Consider the following 25,796-nt stretch of genomic DNA (forward strand, 5'->3'; position numbering starts at 1 on the left):
CTGAGAAACCAGGTTAGAGAACCAGAGGTTGCTGGTTCAAGTCCCACTGCAGCTTTTTGTAATTTTTGTTTCTTTTAATTAAATAATGAATTAAACTTGTGATCCCTTAAAGGACAGAAAAATACCTATTATGACTTCCCTTACTTCATTCAGTGTAGAACTGCTCAATCCAAACACTTTTCGTTAACCCAAATACGCCAACTACTAGTTCTAAATACGGACATCCATTCTTTTGAACACAGTCATCCCTTCCCCTTCTGCAGTTGGGGTATAAACATACTTAGTCTCAAATTGAGACATGTAAAGACATGCCAATGAGGGCGCTACTGTGGCCCCCATTGCTACCCCTTGGACCTGCCTGTAAAACTTATTGTAGAATTCAAAATAATTATGACTGATAACAAACATCATTAATTTTTGCAATAACATAATCTTTGGTTCTGTAATGTTGATCTCTGTGAAATGATTACATTCTAGCTGTATAGCCCTGTCCTGTGGGATGTTAGTATATAACACTTCAACAGTGGCGTAGCAAGGGCGGGGCGGTGGGGGCGGTCCGCCCCGGGTGTCCGCGGGTGGGGGGTGCTCCGTCGCATCTCTTCTCCTGCCACCGCCTGCCTTTTTTTTTTTTTTTTTTTTAATCCGTGCAGTCACGCAGGCAGCACTTCGCGTCTGCCCTGCGTGTGCTGTGAAAGAAGTAAATCGCCAGCGCTGGCGTCGGGCCTTCCCTCGATGTCCCGCCCTCTTGTGAGGTAACTTCCTATTTCCTCGAGGGCGGGACATCGAGGGAAGGCCCGATGCCAGCGCTGGCGATTTACTTCTTTCACAGCACACGCAGGGCAGACGCGAAGTGCTGCCTGCATGGCTGCACGGATTTAAAAAAAGAAAAAAGCAGGCGGTGGCAGGAGAAGAGGGCTCTGTGGCTCTCAATGGAGGGGGGACGGGACTGGGTCGGGGGAGCTCAGAGAGGAGAAGGGTATTGGAGAGGGGGTGGAGGAGTTCAGAGGAGGGGTGCTCAGAGGGGAGAAGGGGATTGGGGAGGCGTGCTCAGAGGTGAGAATGGGGATTGGGGAGGGGTGGGGGTGCTCAGAGGGGATTGGGGAGGGTGGGGGAGCTCAGAAGGGTACTCAGAGGGGAGAAGGGGATTGGGGAGGGGTGCTCAGAGGTGAGAAGGGGATTGGGGAGGGTGGGGGTGCTCAGAGGGGAAAATGGGGATTGGGGAGGGGTGGGGTGCTCAGAGGGGATTGGGGAGGGTGGGGGAGCTCAGAAGGGTACTCAGAGGGGAGAAGGGGATTGGGGAGGGGTGCTCAGAGGTGAGAAGGGGATTGGGGAGGGTGGGGGTGCTCAGAGGGGTGAATGGGAATTGGGGAGGGGTGGGGGTCCTCAGAGGGATAAGGGGACTGGGGAGGGAAGTGCTCATGGGAGAAGGGGTCTGGAACTGGGGGCTGAAAAGGGGCAGGGGCTGAAACTGTGGGGGCTGGGGGCTTTAAAGGGGACAGGGAGAACTGGCTGGGGCTGAAACTCGGGACTGGTGAGAGAAAAGGGCTGGGGTTGAAACTAGGGGCTGAAAAGGGGACAGGGAGAAGTGGCTGGGGGCTGAAGCCCAGGACTAATGGGAGAAAAGGGCTGGGGACTGGTGGGATAGTGGGGCTGAAAAGGGTGGCAGGTGGGAGATGTGGGCTGGAACTGGAACTAGGTGCAGGTGGAACGAGGGGGCGGAGAGAGGGGGCAGACCCTGGATGGAAGGGGGGGAGCGTGAGGGAGGGCAGACCCTGGATGGATGGGAGAGGGAGGGCAGACGAATCGAAGGGGTAGAGAGAAAGGGCAGATGGGGGTGGAAGGGGGAGAGAGAAAGAGGGCAGATGGTGGATGGAAGGGGCAGAGAGAGGGCAGACACTGGATGGAAGGGACATTAGAGAGGGCAGACACTGGATTTCAGAGAGAGAGCGAAGACAGATGCTGGATGGAAGGAAGACAGTGAAAAGAAGATGAGGAAAGCAGAAACCAGAGACAACAAACTGTAAATAAAATATATATTTTTTTATTTTTTTGCTTTAGGGTATAGTATTGTATCTGTGTTAATAAATGTTTATAAATAGAACATATAAGGTAATCATTTTATTGGACTGATTTTTAATACATTTTGACATAACTTTCAGAGAACAAAACCCCCTTCCTCAGGTCAGGATAGGATACTATAACAGCACTATACTGTATTGACCTGAGGAAGGAGGTTTTGGCCTCTGAAAGCTAAATGTATTAGTCCAATAAAATGGTATTTTATTTTCTATATTTGTTTTATTTCTATTTGTTAATTTGTAAAGTGGTGATCGGATTTGTTAGTTTTTTCAAATTTACATCCACTGTCTTTATATTTTGCACAGTACTAGGGGACATTTTCTGTTTCTGTGGTGTTGCATTGTATGCAGAGTCTGGCATCGGGGGTTCAGTTTAATTTTTGTCTAAATAGAAAGTTTATGATTACTTATTCTATAGTGGATTAGGGTGTATCTGTGTTTGTGAAAAAGACATGGCTTTCGGTTGGCATTGACTGTGCAGGATCGACGATCTGTACTAATCTGTCTGTTTTCGTTTTACAATAGGTGAATTGATGTTCTAGTGCTTACTGTAGCATTTAAGATGCTTGTGTGACTTGTAGAAATGACTGCTTATGGTATGGTAGAATTGCGCTATAGGTCCTGAGTGTTTTGTATTCTCGGTATGCCTAGTACTGGATTTGGGGGGGGGGGGGGGGTGTTAAAAAATGACCGGCCCCGGGTGTCAACTACCCTAGCTACGCCACTGCACTACAACATCCATACCTACCATGAAAACATCATCCCCTGCTTGGGCTTCCATGCTTTCCAATAACTGTATGAAATGCATTGAATCGCGTACTAAAGGTTTTAACAGACAATCCATGTATTTCAATAACAGTTCTAAAACCGAATCCCTGGTTGATACAGTAGGACGTCCAGGTGGGTCCACAAGTGATTTAGGGACTTTAGGGACAAATTATATGTATGGCTCATAGAAAGTCAGCTATATAAATCTGGAAGTGAGGGGAAAAGGGGTAAGAGATGTTTAGTGATGTTGACCCGATGCCCTTCCTAGACATCGGTCCTGCCGGTAAGCAACCGTTACAGTGTTTATCTTTAAATATTAATTAGCTAAGCAAGCTATTAGACTCGAATGCCAAATTTTCTTAGGAGTATTTATGATGAGACACATTTTGATTATTATGGATTTATGAAATAGTTCCTTCTGAGGAAGTAACACGAAGTGCAGTCCTGCATTGAGGAACCGATCGTGTACTAGGACTATGATCCATACGGTGGCATTTTTTTGAAGTCCGCTAAGTAAGGCCACATCGAACCTTTGAAATCAAGACATATAACAAGGCTATATACTGAGGTCCATATCTGATATGTAATCACCTACCGAGACTCATCTTTGAACTGCAAGTGCTGCTTTTGAAGCATCAAGAGCTAAATGGAGAGTTGTTTCTATATGAGGTTCAGCGGAGAACATATTTGGACACATTGCAAAGTTTGATTACATTGAACATGGATGCTAAAATATCTTCGGAATAGATACAAGAGAGATTGCTAGTGTGCCCTATTGTATAACTTTATTACAATGTTAAACAACATTTGCAGATAAGCCTTGCTTTCAAGGGGGTGAATGTGGAGTGCGTTGAATGAAAGGTATAGTAGATATTTACATGTTCAGGTATGTAGATATATAGATAATACAATAAATGGTGAGATTTAAAGCAAAGAAATCTGGAGTTTTTTTGAGTATAATTGTTTACTTAAACACTCAAAATCTGAGTACTGAATCCAACACATAATGGTCATTATTAGTAGCAAATGAATGAAAAATCTGAATGTTACCACTTTTACCTAGTAAAAGAAATTTGAGAAATAATAGGGACCCCCCGCCCCCCCCCAATCTGCCTAGAGGACACAAGAGGCAAAACACTTACTACATGATTGCCTGCCAAACCACCATCAAGTTACTCCCAAAACTACAGCCACAACTAACAGACCACTGCTTGGAAACTTGGACCTAGTAAATGCCAGATCAGCCAATAAAAAATTTCCTATGATCCATGATGTCATCAGGGAATACTACGTAGATATCTTGGGAATAACTGAGACCTGACTGGATGAAAGTGGAGGAGTACCCGTTAGCTGAGTTATATACACTACAGGATTCACTATCCTGCCCAAACCAAGACAAGGGAAATGGGGTGGAGGGGTAGCAGTCCTGATCCGAGAGACAATCAAACTGCTCAGTCTCCCCATTCCCCACCTGTCTGAGTCAGAATTCCTCCTAATCCAGCTGGGAAATAAGGGACAAGTGCGGCTGCTTGTGGTCTACAGAGCTCCTCGTAAGAACGACATCGAGATAACATCCCTATCATGGATCATTTTCTAATCAGATTTTCTATTAATGACTATATAAAACAGAGGAGCCCAACCAAAGTTTGGAAGGAAATTTGAGACATGAGAAGTCTGACTGCTGATAACTTCCTAGAGGCCTTTTCCTTACCGCCATGTGGATGGAAAGATGATGGCAGCATCAGGACAGGTTGATATCTGGAATACATGCTTAGCAATGACTTTAGGAAGAAAAAAAAAACAGCCCCTCTAATGAAGGTCCTATGCTCTATGCACAAACATTCCGTGTGGTTCTCCCCAGAACTATGGGTCCTTAAGGACCAAGGATGCCAAGTTGAAAGAAAATGGTGAAAATCTTACCTTGATGAAGACAAACTCAACTGTAACAAACACATGGCAAGGTACCACCAACAGCCAAGAAACATCATTTCTCTCAACACAATGAACAAGCTGCAAATTCAGCCAAACTATTTAAAATAGTAAATGGCCTACTGCAAATCCTACAACAGAACAGTTGCAACTAACCAGCATTGATTTTGCCACATACTTTGCAAACAAAATTAAAGGTCTCCTTCAGTGTCACGGTTGTGCCCAGGTCCCTGGCTCGCAGTCACCTCGGTCCCCGGGGTTTAGACCTGGGGAATGCTGCGAAGTGATGGTTTACCGTTTCCCATGTTCCGGAAGATATGCTGGTCCGGATCTTCCAGCTCTCCAGATTGTTTTGGGAGTTTTTTGGAACCAAGCAGCACCCATACCTGATGAACTCCCTTGTGACCTGCCTTTATTAACCACCTGATAAGGTTCCTAGTTGCCTTGCAACAGTGTTCTTCAGAGGCGTTCCTTTGGTGTGAGTTGTTGCAGTGCATTTGTGCTTTTCGTTTTGGTGACTTTTACTCTGCTTGTTTTTTGGACTATTTCTTCTGCCTGCCCAGACCCGGATTGTTTATTGGACTATTCTTCTGCCTGCCTGCCCAGACCCGGATTGTTATTGGACTATTCTTCTGCCTACAGCCTGCCCTGACCCGGCTTGGTTCTGGATTGTTCGTTTGCCTGCGGTTTTCCTGGAACCCAGCGTGCTTCTATTGTTACCTGTTATTTGTCAGCCTGCTGCTGTGTCCTGCAGTCCGGCCTCCCTGTCCTGTCCGGTAAGTCCTGCCGGCCACCTGAAGCCAGAAGCTCCACTTCTGGTGAAAAGCGGCCAGGTGCAGGTGAATCCTTGCTCCGGTCCACTGTGTTCCAGTTCCGGTCTGCCTTGTCTTGTGTTGGGGTGATTCTCCTGCTGATGCCGCTCCTCGGCAGTGGCCCAAGGGCTCACAAACCTAGGTTCCTGCTATGTATACGTAACATTCGGGACCCACAGACAAGTCCCATCAAAGCTCCCACCAGCTAATGAAGAGAACACTCCCTCTCCCCCAACATGCACAGCCATTTGGGACTCATTCAACCAGGACACGGAGGAAGCTTTTGAAAAAATCCTGAAAGTTCTGCGACCTACAACCTGCTCTCTTGACACCTGCCCAGTGAGCAAGCATAGCCTCATTGAATAGGCCAATAAAATGGTTAACTCCTATCTTGTGGAAGGGTAGCTGCCAACAACACTAAAAAAGAGCTCCCTTGAGTAGGACAAGTTTGAAAACTACCGACCCAGTCTTTAACAAACCTTATCTGCATTCAACTCAACAACTGGCTAATTGAAAATAATTGGTTAGACTCTTGTCAAGCTAGCTTCAGACCTGGGTACTGAACAGAGACAGTTCTTGTGACCCTTCTTGATGATCTGCTCAGAAACCATGACACAGGATCTGCCTCAATACTAGTGTTGCTGGATTTCAACAACCTTTGATACTGTGGATCATAATATTATGTTTGCAAGGCTGGCAGAAACAGGTATCAGCGGCACAGTATTTACATCCTATTTGTCAGACAACAATCAGTTCTGTTCAGCAACAGCACATCATTACCTTGGTCACTGAACTGTGGGCTGCCACAGCAATCCATACTGTCTCCCATTTTATTTAATATCTGCCTCAAGCCTCTGGCTGAGCTGCTTCAGTCAGTGGACACAAAATTCTGTATCTTTACTGATGATGTGCAACTACTCATACCCATTGAACCAGATCTCTACCCACAGCCTTGAGTAAACTGACTTCCTGTCTAACTGCAACTCAGGAATGAGCAAATAACTACAAACTCTGCCTGAACCCAAGCAAAACAGAGAGTCTTTGGGTACCTAACAGAAGTAGACAAATACCAGACTTTAAAATACCTTTTGGAAAGTATGAACTTCCCCTAAGATCACAGGTCAGGAATCTTGGAATACCACTAGACTCCTCACTCACCCTGATCCCACAAATTCAACCTTTAAATTTGTCTCTTGTCACCTGTGGCAGCTACAAAAAATCTCTCCATATATTAAGACGAGTCTTATCACAGTGTTCCATGCCATGATTATATCAGGACTAGACTACTGTAATCCATGATTATTTCAGGACTAGACTTACTGTAATGCCCTGTACACTGGTCAAACCAAAAAGAGTTTGCATCAACTCCAACTAATTCAGAATGCTGCAGCATGACTGATGGAAGGCTGCAAGCAGCGTGACCACATCACACCCTTCCTGCAAAAACTATTCTAGCTATCAGTACCTTACAGGGCTTAATTTAAAACTCTGATTTTCAAGATCCTCAGACAAAATGGGCCAGAGTTCTTAAAGAATAAGTTACCCCTTTATACACCTCTGAGACCTCCAAGGATCACTTCTCTGTTCCCTCATCAAAAGAAATTGTTCAATGTGATACCCATCAGCGAGCCTTCTCAGGAGTAGCCCCAACGCTCTGGAATGTACTCCCAAAGGGGCTACATCTAACTCGAGACTACCGCTATTTCAGGAAGCAGGTGAAAGCCTAGCTCTTCTCCCAAGCTTTTAATACACAGAGTGGCTGATTATACACCACCTGGACTAGCTTGCTACACGCACTGTAACTTAAACCAGTTCTTTATATCTTGTTTAACTTTACAAAGAACTTGCCTATAGTTTAGTCACCCATCTATTTATCCTAACTGACTCTGTACCACCCATCTTGTCCCCATCAATATATTTGCACTTGACCCCTCGCCTATAAGCTGTGTTGTAGAAAAGCATTAACATCATATTTATCTGATCTGAATGTTCTAATGCCTGCCTATTAGATGTTTCATTAGTATTATGCTGACATCATATTATGTCTCTGGTATTTGAATTTCAGTGCTGTTAAATGTGAATATTTTTGATAATGTTTCATGGTAGTCATATTAAGTTTTAATTTGCTTCTCTCATTTACCTCATTTATTGTATTCATGTTTATACTTGGCCATTTTTACTGTTATGATATTAAAATTGTAAGTTTTATATTAAACTGTGCCTGCTGTACACTGCCTTGGGTGAATCTCTTCATAAAGGCAGTTAATAAATCCCAATAAATAAATTTGGTTTTCACTTCAGTTCAACTTTAACCTATGTAGTGTAATTCAGTTATCTACCATATCCATGCTTTCTCAATTTTTTTCTAGAAAGCCAACACCATCCCTAGAGACAGTAAATATTATGGACATATGGCAGTTTTAAACATCCAAATTCTGGCTTTTATAACATCAAAATGTGGATGTCTAAGTGCCAGTTTTCAGATTTCCAAAAAACCTTATATAGAGCTTCTAAAATAAGCACCTTAGTCTCTCCACTATGACCTTGTCCTCATTGAGCGTCCTTTTTACTCCTTAATAATCTAACGGTCCCATTGATGCCCTCACAGGCTTCCTGCTTCTGATATATCTGAAAAAGTTATTGCTATGAGTTTTTGCCTCTACAAGTTTCTCTTCAAATTCTCTTTTAACTTTCCAAGATATTCTTTTGGCTCTAAAAACCTTTTTCACCTTACCTTTTAACCATGCTAGCTGTCATTTGGTCTTCTTTCAGCCTTTTTTAATATGTGGTGTAAATCTGATCTGGTCTTCCAATATTGTATTTTTAAACAACGTCCATGCTTGATTTAAAGCGCTGACATATGCAGCTGCTCTATTTAGCTGCCTTTTTAATTTTTTTTTTATCATAGATGTTCTTTTAATGTTAAATTCTGCCACAGTAGATTTACTTAGTGTCTTTACTTATTAACTCAAATTTGATCATGTTGCAATTACTTTTTCCCAGCAGACCGAACACCATTACCTCTTGCACCAAGTCCTGCATTCCACTAAGCACTAAATTTAAAATTGTCTCTTACCCCTCCCCCCCATCAGTTCCTAGACCAGTTGCTCCAAGAAAAGTCATTTATTTTGTCTAGAAATTTTACCGCCCTTGCATTTTCTGATGTGACATTTATCCAACTAAATCAGACAATCCTCTCTGTTTTTGGATCTGTTAAAGTGCAAATGTGGCTCATTGTGTTCTAAGTCATACAGAGAACATGCTCATGGAGGATAAAGCCTCAACAGACTCCTTAATACTGGACTTAACAGTCCATAAATTCACGGAGTACTTGCTGTCATCATTGGCTCCAAAAAACCTCCAAAAATTATTGAAAAGTGGCGCCATTTTTATTGAAGGTTGGGCGCTTTAATATTTCACTCAATCCGGATTGGATAATCCAACTGAGTAGCATCTGACATCACCTTATATCTTTGAACACCATTTTGGGGGTCTGTATAAAGAGGTGAATCTAGGAAGTGAAGTACCTGAAGTGGGTTTATATGGAGGGTATGGTGATAAGTAGATATGTTTATTTGAAGTCGCATTATATGTTTTTGTTTGACAGTTGCACAAACCATGGACCCTGAAGAAGTGGACGAAACTTTGGCCATTGTCGGCCATGGGGATAGAGAAGACGCTGTGCACTTACATAATATAAGTTTTGTGGGTTTGATGAACTTAAGAATTCAAACAATTAAAAAAACTGTATGACTTAGAACACAGTGAGCCACATTTGCACTTTAACAGATCCAACAACAGAGAGTATTGTCTGATTTAGTAAGATTTGCTTCATTATCCTGTAGAGCTTTTTGGTTTGATTAGTGACATATATCCCGTCAGTATTGGGATAATTGAAATCACAAGGACAAAGATCTTGCATTCTCAAGAGCTGAAAAGCCAATCCTGTTTAAATTCAGTTTGTGCTGAATGATATTACGGGGAGGGGGGGGGACAGCAAAATAATCAGGGGTTCCAACTTCTCTGCAATGTTCAAGATAACTGTCATATGGAGAAAAAAATCTATTTAAAAAAAAAATGTATGCTTCATGCTTCCAAAATATACCTATCAGGGACTCCTTGTCTTGCCTTTGCTGCATCAGGGTTTTTTTATTTGTTTTTGTTTTGTTTTGCAGGAAACTGCACATCAACATGGTGTCGCTTTCTCTTAAATTAGCCAATCGCTGCACTCTGTTGGGAAAACAAAAAACACCCATAAGAGTCTTCTGCTCAACACCTCATTTTGTAGACTATATTCAAACATTAATAAAAACATTCCATTCATAATGTGTACACAAACCCAGGGGCCCTAAAGGTTGCAACTTAAAAATCCTTTGTTGTTTTTGCTGTCTTGATTTTCTTCTTATATCACCATGGCAAATACCAGGTAAAACCTAGTCATCAACCATGTATTATAACTCTCTTCAGCATGTCATTTTAGATTTTGTAAGTATCAAAATAGTAGTTGTTTCAAAACATATCTTTTCCTTGCAGAAGTTGTTCTAGGAATCCTATTTTAAGGTAATTGTTTGTGGAGTTGTCAAAAGTTCTAGGTGTTGAATTTAAAACAATTTTCCGTAGGTATGCACACAGGAATAGAAATTACCAGATAAAATCTTTTCTAGCTTTTAAGATCTAACAATACCCTTCCTTAGATCAGGACAGAATGAGTAAAAGATGGACATAAATTGGGAAAGACTTCTTTGCTATTATGATCTGTAATACTAGTTAGTTTTCAGTTATCTATTCTGCATTATGTTTGCATTGTTTGCATGCTTACTGATTTGTCTAGGAGATTTTCTTTTTGATGAATCTTCTATTAAAATTTCCTTTTTCTTTTCCTCCTGTTAGACCAAAACAGAGCAGACCAATGGTTGAGTCCCCCACCTAGCAGATGGAGGTAAAGATAGTGAAATATTCCCATGACCTGATTGGTATAAGGACTAGTGCAGCTTGGAATTCTCCAGAATTTCTCTACTTCCTACAGATGGTGTAGGTTGGTCTAGCCTGGTGCAGCACGTCTTTTGCTTAGGCCTGACTCCATAGGACTCTTGAGATAATGTCATTGGGCCTATTTGCTCCTGGGGTTCAGACAACAGTCCTTTTCCTAGTTGAGCCTGGAGTGGCATTGACCCTCATCCCCAAGCTTGGTGAGGCTAGCTGGCAGTGGTCCCCTGGGGCAACCACCAGTAGAGGGTTTGAGACACCTATCTCCACCCCCCAAGCTCACCTTTTAGCTTTATTCCCCTTGTCTTTAAAGAGGGATAAATTTCTTCACACACACATACCTCATAAGCAAACAAAAAAGGAACACACAGAGCAGCAGGCAAGTCTGTAAGCTCATGCATGCTTCTTCGAGATCTAGGTCTTGGGAAGGGTGGGGGGCTGGCATTGAGGTGTGGGAATGCTAATTGCCAACGATATGGCCCTTGTGGGTGCCAATTGCTCTGCACTCCTGATATTTCTTACTCCCCGGTGTGTGATAATATGCTTCCTAGGCCAGATGTGGCAGAGTCAGGGAAGCCTGCCGGGGGGGGAAGGGGGGAATAGTGTTTTCATCCTCCCTCTCATTTTGGCCATGTTATCTGTGAATCTATGCCTTTTTGGCAGGAACCGTGGCTGTCTTGCCACCATGCTGCCAGTTTATGGAGCAGTACAAGAAACCTGTAGTACAGTTTCCGGTGGAGAGTGAGAGATTGATTTCTCATGGAAACCCACAGCTAGGGGCAAGAGAGTTTTCATCAGGGCTCCCGAGGGTCTGGGAGGCTGATTATCTCCAGATGATTGTGGAAGGAGTCCATCTGGCCCTAGTGAGAGGGCACCCCACTGTAAGAGGGGTTGCTTCTCCAACTGCACAGCCCCCTGCAATTGGGGGAGTCTTCAGATCCCTGCATAAAGCAGAAACGACAGCAACTGAACAGATTAGGGCACTGGCTGGTTCAAATCCTCTCTAGGGGACCCCTGGAGCTCCAGGAAAAGAAAAGAGGACTCTCTGCACTAGGGAGAACCCTCAGCTCTAGGGGACGGGACCCCTATCCCCAGCTGAGGAAGATCGTTTAGATGGGAGGAGCTTGGTAAGCTCATTGACTGACCGACTGAGGCCTTTTGAATCTTAGTACCCTCTCTAGAAGACCCTTTAGATAAGGACCCTATCCTGGAGGATGTGTGAGGCTGAGTATGGCACGTTCTGGGGCACCAGGTTCTTGAGTAGACTCTATCCTCTGCCATACAAAGAATTGGACAAGATGTTGCAACTCCCCAAGGTGGATGCACTGGTCACAGCAGTGACCAAGGAACAATGATCCCTTTCAGAGTGACTCAGCACTAAAGGATGCCTGTGACAGGAAGGTGGGGCAGCTCCTCAAGCAAGCTTTACCTCTTCAGCTTTGGGGATTCAGGTCTCAATATGTGGGGGTTATGTGGCTACATCCTCCTGTGGAAGGTTTAGCAGCTTTCAGAGCCTCTGGTGGCTGTGTACTTGGAGTCAGAGGTTGCTGCCTTGGACATTCTTTACAGTCTCATTTGCATATCCTCCCAGTTGGTGGCTTTGGTGGTAGTTCAGAGGTGGCTATGACGCTGCCGTCAAATCTTGGTTGAATAATCTGCCCTATAGAAGCCATCCACTTTTTGGTGAAGACCTGGAGAGGCTGGTCTAAGACTTGGGGGAGGCCAGGCCACAGTATCTCCAGGACAACCACCCCTGTGGGGCTTAGCCCTTGTGGACCAGATCCAGGTTTAAGGATGGAGGCTGCTTCCACTTTGGGTGGTCCCCTCTAGCCTTATGACGGTGCCCTTAAATGGAGCTTAGAGGGCAAGAGAGGATGGTTCCTCACTCTCCATAGCCCCTGGTAAGGAATCCTAGTTTGCCTCTTTGGGTCCTCTCTGTAGTAAAGGTGGGAGGTAGGCTTTCCCTGTTCCACCACAAGTGGGCCTGTATCACCTCCAACAAGTGGCTCTTGGAAGTTGTGCACCAGGCAGAACTGGTTTCCAATACCTTTAAAGCATCTCCCTGTGGTTCTTAGCCGCAAGAGGGAGGTCATTGAGTTAACTCTTCAGCGGTTGCTACAGCTGGGAGCAGTGAAGTCAGTACACTGACAACAGTAATCCGAGTGAATCCCTATCTGGATGACTGGTTGGTCCAAGCTGATTCAGAGGAGGACTTCAAACTGCTACAGAGGTAATCCTTCTGGAATGCTTGGGATGGGTGGTGAATCATGCCAGGAGTCACCTATCTCTCACCCAGGAGCTGGAGTATCTCATTGTCCTTTTCAACACAAAACAGGGGTCCATTTTCCTTCCCCAGCAACACATGCTCAAGTTGCAAGTACAGAATTTGGAGCATTGTGCCAAGGAGGACTTGTGGGCCTGGATTACTTGCAGCTTATGGGGGTCCATGACAGTGACCCTGGAAGTAGTTCTGTGAGCCAGGGCATGCTCCCACTGCAGCAGGTGTTGGCTGTCTTTCTGGACTCTGGATTTCAAGGTGCAATTGCCTCTACCAGAGGCAGTGCTTCACAGTGTGAGTTGGTGTAACCTTTCCAGGAGTCCTCTTAGGGAAGTTCCTTGGACCCTCTTAGGTGTGATATTGACTATCAGTGTGAACCTCTGGGGGGGAGGGGAGGGGGGACCAACTGCCTGGGTCAGGAGGTACAAGGGCAGTGAGTTGGCCCATCAGTCAGCGGTTGGAACCACATCAGTTTCTCCCTTTGGTGGAGGGAAATGCAGTCCAGGTGACATCAGACAACACCATGGCAATTGATTACATCAACAAGCAAGGAAGTATCCAGAGTGCGGTAGTGGCCATGAAAGCAAGGTGGATTTGCAGGTGGACTAAAAACCACCCGAGCCATTTCAGCAGTGCATATCTCTGGCAGCAAGAACATGCAGGCTGACTTCCTCAGCCATAACGGGGAATGGAAGCTAGGCTCCTCAGCATTCCAGCTATTAATGATTTGCTTGGGCCTCCCAGTTTTCAATCTCATGCCAATGTGATGGAACTCCAATTGTGCTTGTTTCTTCATTCACAGAAAGGATTTTGTCTTGGCAGGCATCAATGTGTATTAGTTCAGTCTTGGTCTCAGCAGGAGCTCCAGTATGTTCTGTCCGCCCCCCCCCCCCCCCCCCCCCTTGACCTCTCTTAGGCAAAATCCTTCGAAGGATTGTCAGAAGTCCATTCCTTGCTTGTCTATTTGCCCCAGACTGGCCATGTTGTCCCTGGTTTGTTGGCTTAGTATGCCTTCTCTCAGGTCCTCCACTGTCTCTCACAAGGGGGCAGGGCCTTCAGTTACAAGGACCAATGGTCAAGTAAGATCCATATCGTATAGCATGACCCTTAAAAGGAGGCATCTGAAGAACTATGGATAACTCATCTTCGATCATTTTCTCCTTGCTCAAAGCCAACAGTCTGCCACCCTGGCTTTTGCCAGGGCCTGGCGGTCTTTAGGCATTAGTGTACAAAAAACATAGGTTCTTGCCTTGGCATATGCAGGTTCCAGAAATTCTAGATTTACTACAGAGAGGGCTGGAAGAGGAGCTAGCTCTATGCTCTTTCAAAGTTCAGTTAGTAGCACTTTAATGTTTCAGAGGTAAAGGCCAAGGGACCTCTCTTGTGGCACAATCTGACATCATGCGGTTTAAGTGAGATCTTAATTTGGTCTTGAGTGGCCTAGAGGGTTCTCCCTTTGCGCCTTTGAAAGGCTAAATTTGAAGTCCATATTCCTGGTGGCCATCTGTTCAGCCCAGTGGGCCACAGAACTGCATACCTTGTCTTGCAAATCGGTGTTAATACATATAATGCCCTTGAGCATTATATGGTCTCTTCATTTTATGTGAACCAGGTAGTGGTACTTCCAAGCATTTTGGAGCGGAAATAGATTCTTCACAAAAGCTCCATAAGCTGGATGTCTGCAGAATATTGTTTCATTATATAGTTTTTTTCCGGCTGTCTAGCAGGCTTTTTGTCCTCTTTTCAAAGTTTTTTTAGAGGCAAAATGTCCTCTTAAGTCTTCAATAGCACATTGGATCAAGGCCACCTATGAAGTGGCTTGCATCTTTTATGGAAAGGTGGTTCTAGTGGGCCAGGCCCATTCAACATCTGCACAGTAGTGTCATGGGCAGAGACACAGGTAATTGCACCTGAAGGTATGGTAGTCACTGCGTTCTTTCATGAAGCACTACAAGATTGATGTTCTCATCGGGGCAGTTCAGTGATTCACGGGTCTTTGTTTTCTCCAAGTAAGATACTGCTTTTGTGCATCTCTTCAGTCTGGATTGGTTAGAAAGGAAGTACTACTTATCATTTCTATAGCTCTACTAGATGTACGCAGTGCGGTACACTTGAAGGAAGGTGAAATTATACATGGATGTTAATTTTCTTTCCTTGAATTCTGCTAGACCAGTTCAGGACCTGCCTAAGAACAATTTGGCATATAGGTTATTGTTCAGATTTAGCCTGCTCACTCTTCTGTCAATCCTGTTTTTTGTTTCCTTTGCATGTATATGTAGTTTTCCCTTCATACAGATTAATAATTTGTTGATAGATGATGGCGGTGATTCTGATGGGGTATTACATTGATGTGTAGCAATGTAGACCTACTTCTGCTTTGGCATTGGCTTCACCAGCCTTTATACTGGTTATGTTACTGAAATAATATAGTATCTCTACCTTCATCTGCTGGTAGGACTCAACACATTGGTCTGGAAAAGTCTAGCAGGATTCAAGGAATAAAAATTGACAGGTATGAATAATTTCACTGTATAACTCAGATAATCTAGAGCTGAAAGTGGGATGTGTTTGTTTTCATGGTTGTATTTATTTTAATTTTAGGGTCAGAAAACAATGTGCAGGACATTAATTTAAAAACCATAGATCTTACGAATTGTGAATGGTGTAGTGTCCGCAAACTACCTTCGGTGTTTCTACGAACAGTTCCAACTGCCTGCCAGCAACTGAGGTTACAACTAAAGATGAGTCGAGAAAAAAATAACTTCTGGTATGATTCTAAAAGCGCAAGTAAGCACATCTTGTTATTACATTTGTTGAAAATTACAAATATGTTGCAATGTGTTGTTTGTTTTGAAAAAGTAAGATTTTACCTACACTTTTCTTGCAGGTCACTTTATAAGAAGCTTTTTTTAATTCAAGGAACATGAACGCTAAACATTTGGTTATAATTTGGGATGAAAAAAATCACTTCAGTAGGCTATAATGACACTTTTATTTACAAAAATGTAGAAAATGTACTGCAGCTATTTAGAAACTGTGGCCACGTTTCTATAAAGTCTGCAGCAGCACAGATCTGATAATGTGAATGGGTATACTCAGATAGTTAAAATCATGAATGTGCAAACCTTTTCCCATAGGACCAAAAACAGATCTGTTTTTCAGGATATCTGCAGTGAATATTTGAGATGTGTTTCTGTACATTTGATCTAACAGTCAGATAATTTATATGTTGTTGTTACTCTTAAAGGGGAAGATAATTCAAAAATCACTTATAAGAACCAAAAAAAACAGAGGGTGCCATATAAGACAGTCACAGAATGCATAATATGCCTGTTAATTAATATCCTCATTTAGATTTATATTGTGATATTTATAATTATGTCTGCAGTAAATGCTTTAATTCAGTTTTTTAGTCTGTAGCAAATTTACTCCTATGATTTCTTTTGAGCTCAATAGGTTTGGTGGAGTATGTGAGATTGAGATATTCTGTGGCATTTTTGAATTATTGCCATTTGTAAACCACAGTAAACTAAGCTTTATATAGGGCAGTTCTGTTAAGTACATGCTCACAGTTATGTACTGATTATACATGGCACTAGAATAATAAAATATTATGTGTGCAAGGGCACACACAGGTTCGTAAAGGCAAAATTCTGCTTAAGCGCTATTCTGTAAATACACACAAGTCTTTACATAGTGTGCATTTCACAGGTAGATATATGCCTAGGCCTCAGGTTTTCAATCCAGCCCTCGGTGCATACCTAGGCAGTCAGGGTTTTCAGGATATCCCCAGTGGAGATATCCTGAAAACCCCTACTGGGTTGAAAACCTCTGACCTAGGCGGTACTGGGCAGAGTGCAAAATAGAGGACAAGCAGGCCAGGTGTATTCTCACATTTGGGTGATGTCATACAACGGAGCCCAGTGTGGATGCCGACTAGCAAGATGAATGTAGACATTTCTAGCAGCGTTCCACAGCATTCCCACCCGACACTCAAGTGCAGGTTCCTCAGTCTTTGTTTTACTTCTGAGCAGAGAGGACTTGTCATTGTGTTCTCCTCTGAGAGTTTTTTTTCTCTGCTTTAGCAAGTGCCTTCCAGTTCGGTTATTTTTGTTCCTTTTGTATTTGTTATCCTTCCTCTCTAGTTTATTCTGTTTCCTTCTAAATTTTTGTTCAATTGTTTCCTTTCTTTTTTGCGATTTGCTACGCCTACTTAGGCCAGAACACTAACCTCAATTTGAATGCTACCCCTTTTTATGGTTCACAGTTGAGTTTAATTTGGCCATGATTCTATTCTCGATGTCCAAGAAGACCCCCAGTAGCTTCAAAAGGTGCACCAATATAATCAGGTAATTTCAGGTTACATACCTGCACTCTGGGTGCCTTGGGCCTGACCATGAGCCTAACTCTTGTTCTTTCTGTTTGCAAATGCAGTTGAGGACACAGAGTGCATGGCAAGTCCAGCAAGAGAGACTTTTTGCCTTCTCAAAGGCTGACCCATTGACCCCAGCACCAGAAGCATCAATCTCGATGGATTCTAAGACTTCCAACTACCACTGGGACTGCACCAGCATCGAGGAGGTCTCCACCTCTCTTTTTAACATTAACAATAAATTTATATTCCGACATATACCTTTCGGTTCAATGCGGATCACACATCAAAGAAGACTGGATATTTCCAGGAATAACAAAACATAGCCTAACAAAAATAGAAAATCCCTGAGCTACATAAGCTATTTAACATTATTTAGCACAAATTTTCTAAATAGGTAAGTTTTAATCTGTTTGCGGAATTGGTTATAAGTGATTTCAGACATTAAGATATCCTTAATAACCTTATCCAAACGAAAGTGCTATGAAAAGAGAATATCAATTAGTCTAGTTCTTCTTATATTTTTTAGAGAAGGAAAAGTGAAAAGTTCTGAAATCCTGGTGACTCTTGTTTTATTGACAAAAACAAGATGATTTAATAAGTAAATAGGCCATACATAATTTTATACACAAAACAAGAAAATTTAAACAAAATTGGCTTGCACACGGAGCCAATGGAACTTCACATAACTGGATACACTATCAAACTTTTTTAAAGAAAAAATTAAACGTAAAGCTACATTAGGGTGGTGGACTTTGGTCCTGGGGAACTGAGTTTGATTCCCGGCACAGGCAGCTCCTTGTGACTCTGGGCAAGTCACTTAACCCTCCATTGCCCCATGTAAGCCGCATTGAGCCTGCCATGAGTGGGAAAGCGCAGGGTACAAATTTAACAAAAAAAAATAAATTCTGTATAGTGAGAAGCTTCTTCAATAACTGTTTAGATACTCCTAAATAAACAATATTGCAATAATCAAGCAAACTCAAAATCAAAGCCTGAACAGTAAGTTGAAAATGGTTTTGATCAAAATATTTCCTAATTCGATTCAAATTACACAACAGAAAAAAAGATCTTTGAGTAAGAGTGTTCATTTTCATCTCTCAATATTGGGTACTGAAAGTAGGCCCCGGGACCCAGCAGCAAGGGCGCATACAGGTTCAATGTTGTCCTCGTTAGCTCTGAAGGACCGTGATGCTGAGTGTCAGGGGAAGCCCAAGAAGCATAAGTATTGGTCCTCTTCGATGCACAGTGCTTGGAGTTCCAGGGCACCAGCATTGCCGGTACCTGAGAAGTGTTGACACTGGGAGGAGCGTTCCCCCTCTTTTGTAGAGGTGCAGGTGCGCAAGTCTCCGAGCAGCTAAGTTCCCGCTTCTAGTTTGGCACTGACATCGTCTAAGGCTGCCACTCTCCTGGCTCCCTCGCCAGTGCCTTTCTTTGATGAGCGTTACTGAGCCATGCTCAGGGATGAGCTGGCACATATACTGCAGTTGCAGCCTGCTCAGTCATTGAGGGCACTTGTGCCAACTGTGTATCATCAGCCCCAGATTCTTCCTGAGGCTCTATCCATGCCTGTGGAGAGATCCTTGGCGTCGGCGCCTAGAAGGGTGTCAACATTGACCCATGCAGTACCGCTCTCGATGTCCGGGGAAGAAGCTTCCCTAGAGTCTGAGGGTAGGGCTTTACCTTGGTGCTCTTTGGAGCGTGGAATGTGGTTCCACTGAGCTAGGGCAGGCACAGACTCATTCATTCCAGTCTGATTGTGATGAGGAGTCTGTCTGGGACCGCTCATGGGACTCAGAAGAGGATCCTCTTTACTTCCTTGAGGATGAGTCTTAATGGGGTACCTTCTGATCCCTCCCTACCTCAAAGAGAAATGTAAAGGGTCCTTTCCCTAGTTTCATCAAGATGACGACTTTGTCCATCCAAGTTGGAGATAGAGGAGGACTCCAGGGCAGAGATGTTATCTATTCTTGACTGTGTGTCACCCCCTAAGGAAGAGGTCACAGTACAATTACACCCTGTTCTTAAAGATGAACTTGGAATCTCCCCTCTCAGTGCAGGTCACACCTAAGAAGGTAGATATACAGTACCATATCCAGAAGGCTCCAAGATTTGAAAGGGTACAACTTTCTCACCACTCTGTGGTTATTGAAGTCACCCTCAAACAAGCTAGGAGTTCCAGGATTCATGCCTCAGCTCAGACTCAATTGGGAGGAAGACTTTTCAGGTATCGATGCTTATTTCCCGCATCCAGTCCTACCAGCTGTACATGAGCTTTTACTTGAAATCTTTGATATGCAGTACACTTAGTCTTGCGGATTCTCTTCTGCAGTTGCAGGCCACAGAGTTTTGTCAGTTGGCCAGTAAGCAACTGGAGTGCAGGAAGTATCTGGCCAGGGGTGCTTATGATTCTTCTGATATTGCATCCAGAATCTCTGCGATGAGTATAGAGATGTGCAGACTCTCATGGCTCTGTGTTTCTGACCTAGAACCAGTGGTTCAGGACAGGTTGGTGGACATACCTTGCTGAAGATACAGTCTTATGGGGGGCAAGGTGGAGGAGATTGCTGGCCTAATAAAGAAACATACCTATGCTATCCAGTAACAATCTCAGCAGCCACCAGCTGCAACCTCTTCTAGGAGGTTTACGAGTGGGCCTAGGCGCTGACCCTACTACTCTCAAAGGTGTAGATTTCTGCCACCTTCTTGCTGTGCCCAGAATCCCCAGGTTCAGTGTTCTTGGCCTTGCCAGTCCCGACCACAAAAGTCCCACCCAACTCCCTAGTCTGAAGTTAGGGATGAGATTTTGACTGACTCCAAGAGAGCATAGCCGCATTCCTAAGTAACCATCCCGGACAGCCTTCTGGCAGGAGGGAGGCTGAACGTTTTCCAGCACAGATGGCCCCTTCTGACCTCCGACCGGTGGGTTCTTCAGATAGTCCATCTCGGTTGTGCCTTGTATTGGTGTCATAGACCACCAAATTGCCCACCAAGAGCATCGTTCATCAGCTCTTGGCACAAGCAGGTACTTGTAGAGGAAATCTCCGCCCTTCTTCAGGCCAGTGCAGTTGAAGCCATGCCACCAGGGGAAGAAGGGAAGGGATTCTATTCCAGATACTTCCTTGTGCCCAAGAAAACAGGGAAACAGCTTACCATATCAACTTCCTCGACCTCAAGGCCATTTGGACCGCTCTAAAGGCTTTCAGAGTTTCACTACAGAACCAAATTATTCTCAATGAAACGGACAGCCAGGTTGCAGTGTTCTGTGTGAACGAGAAGGAGGATGTGAACGAGAAGGAGGGTACAGGATCCTACTCCTTGTGACAGGAAACAGTGGGGATATGGAAGTGGGCCCTCCTTCACGGAATGGTCCTCCGAGCCACATACCTTGCAGGAAAGGACAACTGCCTGGCGGACAGACTGAGCAGGGTTTTGCAACCACACAAGTGGTCTCTCAACATGGGGGTAGTCCACAAGATCTTCCGAGCATGGGGCATGTTTTTGACATTCATCTCGACAACAGATTTCTCAAGTTCTGTTCCATGCTGAGATCATACGATAGACTAGTGTCAGATGCCTTTCTCCTACATTAGAGGAAGGGATTTCTGTATGCATATTTTCTGATACCTCTCATAGTGAAAAGTTCACTGAAACTCAAACAAGACCAGGTAGCTATGATCCTAATTGCCCCTTATTGGCTGAGGCAGATCTGATTTTCTCTTTTTCTGGAGTTATTCTCTCCAAAGATCCTTAGAGATTGTAATGTTTTGTGATCCTCATCACCCAGAACAAGGGATCCCTTCTGCATCCCAGTCTCCAGTCTCTGGCCCTCACGGCTTAGATGTTGAGAATGTAGAATTTGAATTCTTAGATTTGCCGAAGGGTGTCTTTCGCATCTTGCTGCCTTTTAAGAAAGAGTCCACTAAGAGGAATTACTTATTTAAGTGGAGGAGGATTGCCATCTGTTGTGAGAGCAAGACCTTAGATTCCATCACTTGTTCTACACAAGAGCTGCTTGAATATCTCCCGCACCTCTGAATCTGGTTTGTTAAACCAACCCTGTGAGGGTTCATCTCGGTGCAATTTGTGCTTATGATCAACATGTAGGTAAACCCGTCTCTGTCCATCCTTTAGTTGTTTGCTTCAAGAGAGACTTGATGTTGAGAAAACCTTTTGTGAAACTCCAACTGTCATGGGATCTCAACATTGTCCTCACCCAGCTGATGAAAGCTCCTTTTGAGCCACTTGATTCCTGTCATCTGAAATATTTGACCTGGAAAGTTGTGGTTTTGGTGGTGAACATTTCAGCTCGCAGAGTCAGTTGGCTTCAGGCCCTAGTAGCTGATCCACCTTACACTAAGTTTCACCACAATAGAGTAGTTCTCAGCATGCACTCTTAAGTTCCTTCCTAAGGTAGTGTCAAGAGTTCCATCTTAATCAGTCGTACTGCCAACATTGTTCCTCAAAACCAGATGCCCATCCTGGCAAAAGTGCACTTCTTACCTTAGATTGCAAAAGAGCCTTAACCTTCTATCTGGAGCAGACTAAAGCCCAAAGACAGTTCACCCAGCTTTTTGTTTCTTTTGACCCAAACAGGATGGGAGTAGCCATTGGCAAACGTACAATTTCTAATTGGCTAGCAGATTGCATCTGCTTCCCTTGTGCCCAGGCTGGTCTGACTCTTAAGGGTCATGTTAAGGCTTATAATTTCAGAGCCAACCCTATGCTGGTAGCCCACTTGAGGTCAGCCTTCAGAGAGGAGATTTGCAAAACTGTGATATGGTCTGTGCACACATTCACATCTCATTACTGCATTGAGCAGGATACCCAACATGACATCCAGTTCGGACAGATAGTCCTGCAGAATTTCTTCAGTGTCTAGAATCTAACTCCACCCCCTAGGCTCAGTTTTGTTCTGTTCTGTGCTGCATCTTCACATACAGATTATATATAGCTCAAGGTTGATTGACTTTAAGGCCTCAACATTTTGAGTCCCCTATTACCCTATCGTTGTTGTTTTCCGTGAGCCTGGTAGCTAGGGATTCACAAATGTGAAAATACAACTGGCCTGCTTGTCCTCGGTTAAAGCACAGTTACTCACCTGTGTAGCAGGTGTTCTCTGGGGATAAGAGGCCAAGTATTTTTACATACCCTCCTACCTTCCCTTGGAATTGTATTTTTTAGCTATTTTACATGACTGAGGGACCCGCACTCAGTGCTTTCGCAGTGGGATTCTGCTAGAAATGTCTACATTCATCTTGCTAGTCAGCGTGTACACCAGGCTTCATCAGATGATGTCACCCAGATGTGAGAATGCTTGGCTTGCTGTCCTCGGAAAACACCTGCTGCAGATGACTTCGCTTTATGCATGTATCTCTGGCCCATAGGACAAGTATATAGGGAAGGGGTAATGATAGATAACGTGGATGAGCAGATTGGATAAGCCATCTGTTCTTTATCTGCCTTCATTTTTTTCTGTATTTCTACATGCCTAAGCGCTATAGCACATTACAATGGGAGCATATATATATAGGCAGAGGATGAACAGGTTATAGGCAAGTCTCCAACTTACAGTATTTTGTAAGTTCCATGTGTAAATTATGCGCTTTGCATGGTACACTTTAAGTGCACCCCTTTATGCCTGATATTAACCTGGCATAAATGGTCACACCTAAATTGAGGCATGCCAATTTGGGTTTGCCCTACAATTCTGTAATGGCATCTTGGTGCACAGATGCCATTATAGAAATGGCACTCGGTGCACGGCATCAGTACGCTCAGTCGGAGGCACTGAGTTGTAGAATTGTCCTCTGCTTTATCTTCATCAGCTTCTAGATATTCCTGTTCTTTACCTTTGAGTCTGGCAGTAGCACTTTTGCACTTCCTCTTGTCATTAACTTATTTTTCCATCTATTTTACCATGTTGACTGTTTTTATATTGATATTAGATTGTAAGCTCTTTGAGCAGGGACTATCTTTCCTCTATGTTTGTGCAGCGCTGCGTACGCTCTGTAGTGCTATAAAATGCTAAATAGTAGTAGTAGTAGATTTAGATTTATTCATTTATAACCTTCTTATACCTAAACATCATACAAATATTACATACATAAAAAATATATAAAAATAAACATTTACATGCTTAATAGTCATACTTATGCCATACATCTGTCATTTTTTAATATTAATATTTCATCCGTAGCACAAATTAATTTGTGTCTCCATAGAAGCCTGTTCCTGCTAACATGGCTTTGTAAAAGGAGCCCTTAGTGATTTGTGTTGCCACCATAAGATTTTGGAAACAAATGAATTTTAAAAAGTCTCTTAGATTGCTTTGTATTTATACTTGCATGAATGCTGGGAAGCTCTGTGAGAGAGACTGCACGAAGGGGAAGAGGAGTTTGTGAGCAAGAGAGAGACTGGGTAAAGGCTGGAGGGGGGGTTATGAGAGAGAAATGGGGACCACCTATCAGGTGAGTAATGTCACTGCTGACAAGATGCAGAAGTTCTTTCAGGCCCAGATAAACAAAACCTAACAAGCCAGCAATGTGGATTTTAAACTGGTTCTAGCCGGTTTAGTGACCAAGGAGTGACATGCACAAACGGGTTCTCTTAACTCTTTCTTGTCACGTAGCAGCTAATAAAAATGGAACACAAAAGTATTATAATAAGCTAATTACTATGCAAGTGTGCATGCAATGCAATGCACAGCCATTTTCCAAACGATGCACACAAGCAGCCCCTACCTTTACCATGGAAATTTTAATGGGAGGTCTGGAACTGTCAGTCCTGACAGTTCTTCATAGCAAGTACTCTACATCTGCCTCCTCTGCCACTCCTGCAAGAGGAGAAGGACCTGCTGCAGAGCTGCTTGGGCAGTGCCTTCCAGGAGCTGGGCTGAGGCTCCCCTCACCAGAAACTTTGGCAGCAATATGAATTCTGGATGGAGGGAGAGCTGCAGGAGGAGTTCTTGTGCTGCCACTGCCCTGTCCTGCTCCCTGGCAATGAAGCAGGGGCGGCAGAGATGAGAACCTCGGAGCATGAGTGAGAACCTGGGGGTGGGGGGCTCCAGTCTTGAGAGAAACAAAAGTTTTCTTCATTTGCTCTGTGGAGTTTTGGGATCTGCCCCCCTCCCCCAGTAGGAGAGTGCAGGCTTCCAGCATCAGCAAACCGCAGCAGTTTTTGAGCCGTCTGTAGCATGCACAGAGCAGCCACGCTTAGCAATTGGCTGTACTGCGCACGCTCAGCTCGCCGACTGGCTTCCTCCATATCGCATGCAAATGATCTGGGCTACAAAAGCAACGAACAGCTCATTTACATGCGATTCTCTTTGGGAATCCCACTGTATTTCCAAATCGGATTTTTAACGGGCCTCAGTCACAGAATAGGAAAAGTCTTAGTAAGTCAATTTCTCAAGGAGCTACTGCTGATCACAGAGGGGATTCTGCCCCCCCCCCCCCCCAACACACACACTCAGATTTCACTGTGAACAATTTTGGGTGTGGAGTGGAGATGAGGTCAAGATGGCGTCCGTGAGAGGGAGCGCTGACTGAAAGCTCTCGGAACTCAAGCCACCTGCCCAGAGTTTTCCTTTCTATCACCTTTAATATGGTGAAAAGAAAGGGGAAAACGGGAGTTAAAGCAGCTTCTAATCCCGCGAGTACCTTAATGCTGCGCCAGCCGACTTTAGAAGATTTCGGGCTTCAGACGCGAGGAGGACAGATACCTGCCCTGGTTGGATCCCCAGAACATCCGGGGGATCTTGGCGCGAAGGCGGAGACGGCGTCGCTGAGCCCGCCTAATCAGACTGCCCCTCCGAGACCGGGTGGAGTTTCGGGGCCAACGGGAGAGCTTCAGTCGGGATCGGCTGAGGCTACTAGCTGCCCTGTTGGATTCTCAACGCCGGTGGATGTGACATCGCAGCGGAGTGAGGGAGATGCTGATTCCTTCCCCTCTCCAACCCTGGTGTCCTCCCCAGTGGAACTCAGAGTGTGTGTAAAACCGGCGGTTGTTACTTTAGAGGCCCTTTGGGATGTCATCCAAACTATGAATATGTCGCTGCTTCAATTTTCTTCTTTACTTAAAACTGAAGTGCAAGATTTAAAAGTACAACAGTCTTTGGAATCGAAGGTGCAAGAGCAAGAAGATAAGAGTGAGTCTAATTTACTTGAGATAAAAAAGTTACAATTAACCCTTGGTAATGTAGTTTCAGAAAGAGACAATATACAAAGGAAGATTGAATATCTGGATAATCAAATTAGGCGTAACAACCTAAGATTTCTTAATTTCCCTAAGACTCTTTTGATACCTCCAGCTGAAATGTTAAAGAAGCATTTTTCTGATATATTAAAAATACCTTCAGAAGCTTTGCCTCCTATAATAAAAGCATACTATATTACCGGGGTTAAAACTCCATCAGTGGAAGCACCAGAATTAAAGTTGACACAATTCCTTGAAACATCTTTGGAACATATCACTGAGCGCACGACTCTCCTTGCATCCTTTGCCTTTGAAACCGATCGTAATAATATATTAAGATTGTACTTCAGATCTATTATCTCAATTTTATGGTGCAA

The 25,796-nt window shown here is 43.9% G+C and overlaps 1 protein-coding gene across 1 annotated transcript in view; it reads left to right on the forward strand.

Moving 5' to 3' along the window:
* SENP6 (SUMO specific peptidase 6) overlaps positions 1 to 25,796 on the forward strand; it is a 344,871-nt gene that overhangs the window by 185,865 nt on the left and 133,210 nt on the right. Inside the window, 1 exon segment of the mRNA XM_030199054.1 lies at positions 15,453 to 15,638. Coding sequence (XP_030054914.1) covers positions 15,453 to 15,638 — 186 coding nt within the window.

Source organism: Microcaecilia unicolor, chromosome 3 (assembly GCF_901765095.1).
Source record: "Microcaecilia unicolor chromosome 3, aMicUni1.1, whole genome shotgun sequence".
Taxonomy (NCBI): domain Eukaryota; kingdom Metazoa; phylum Chordata; class Amphibia; order Gymnophiona; family Siphonopidae; genus Microcaecilia; species Microcaecilia unicolor.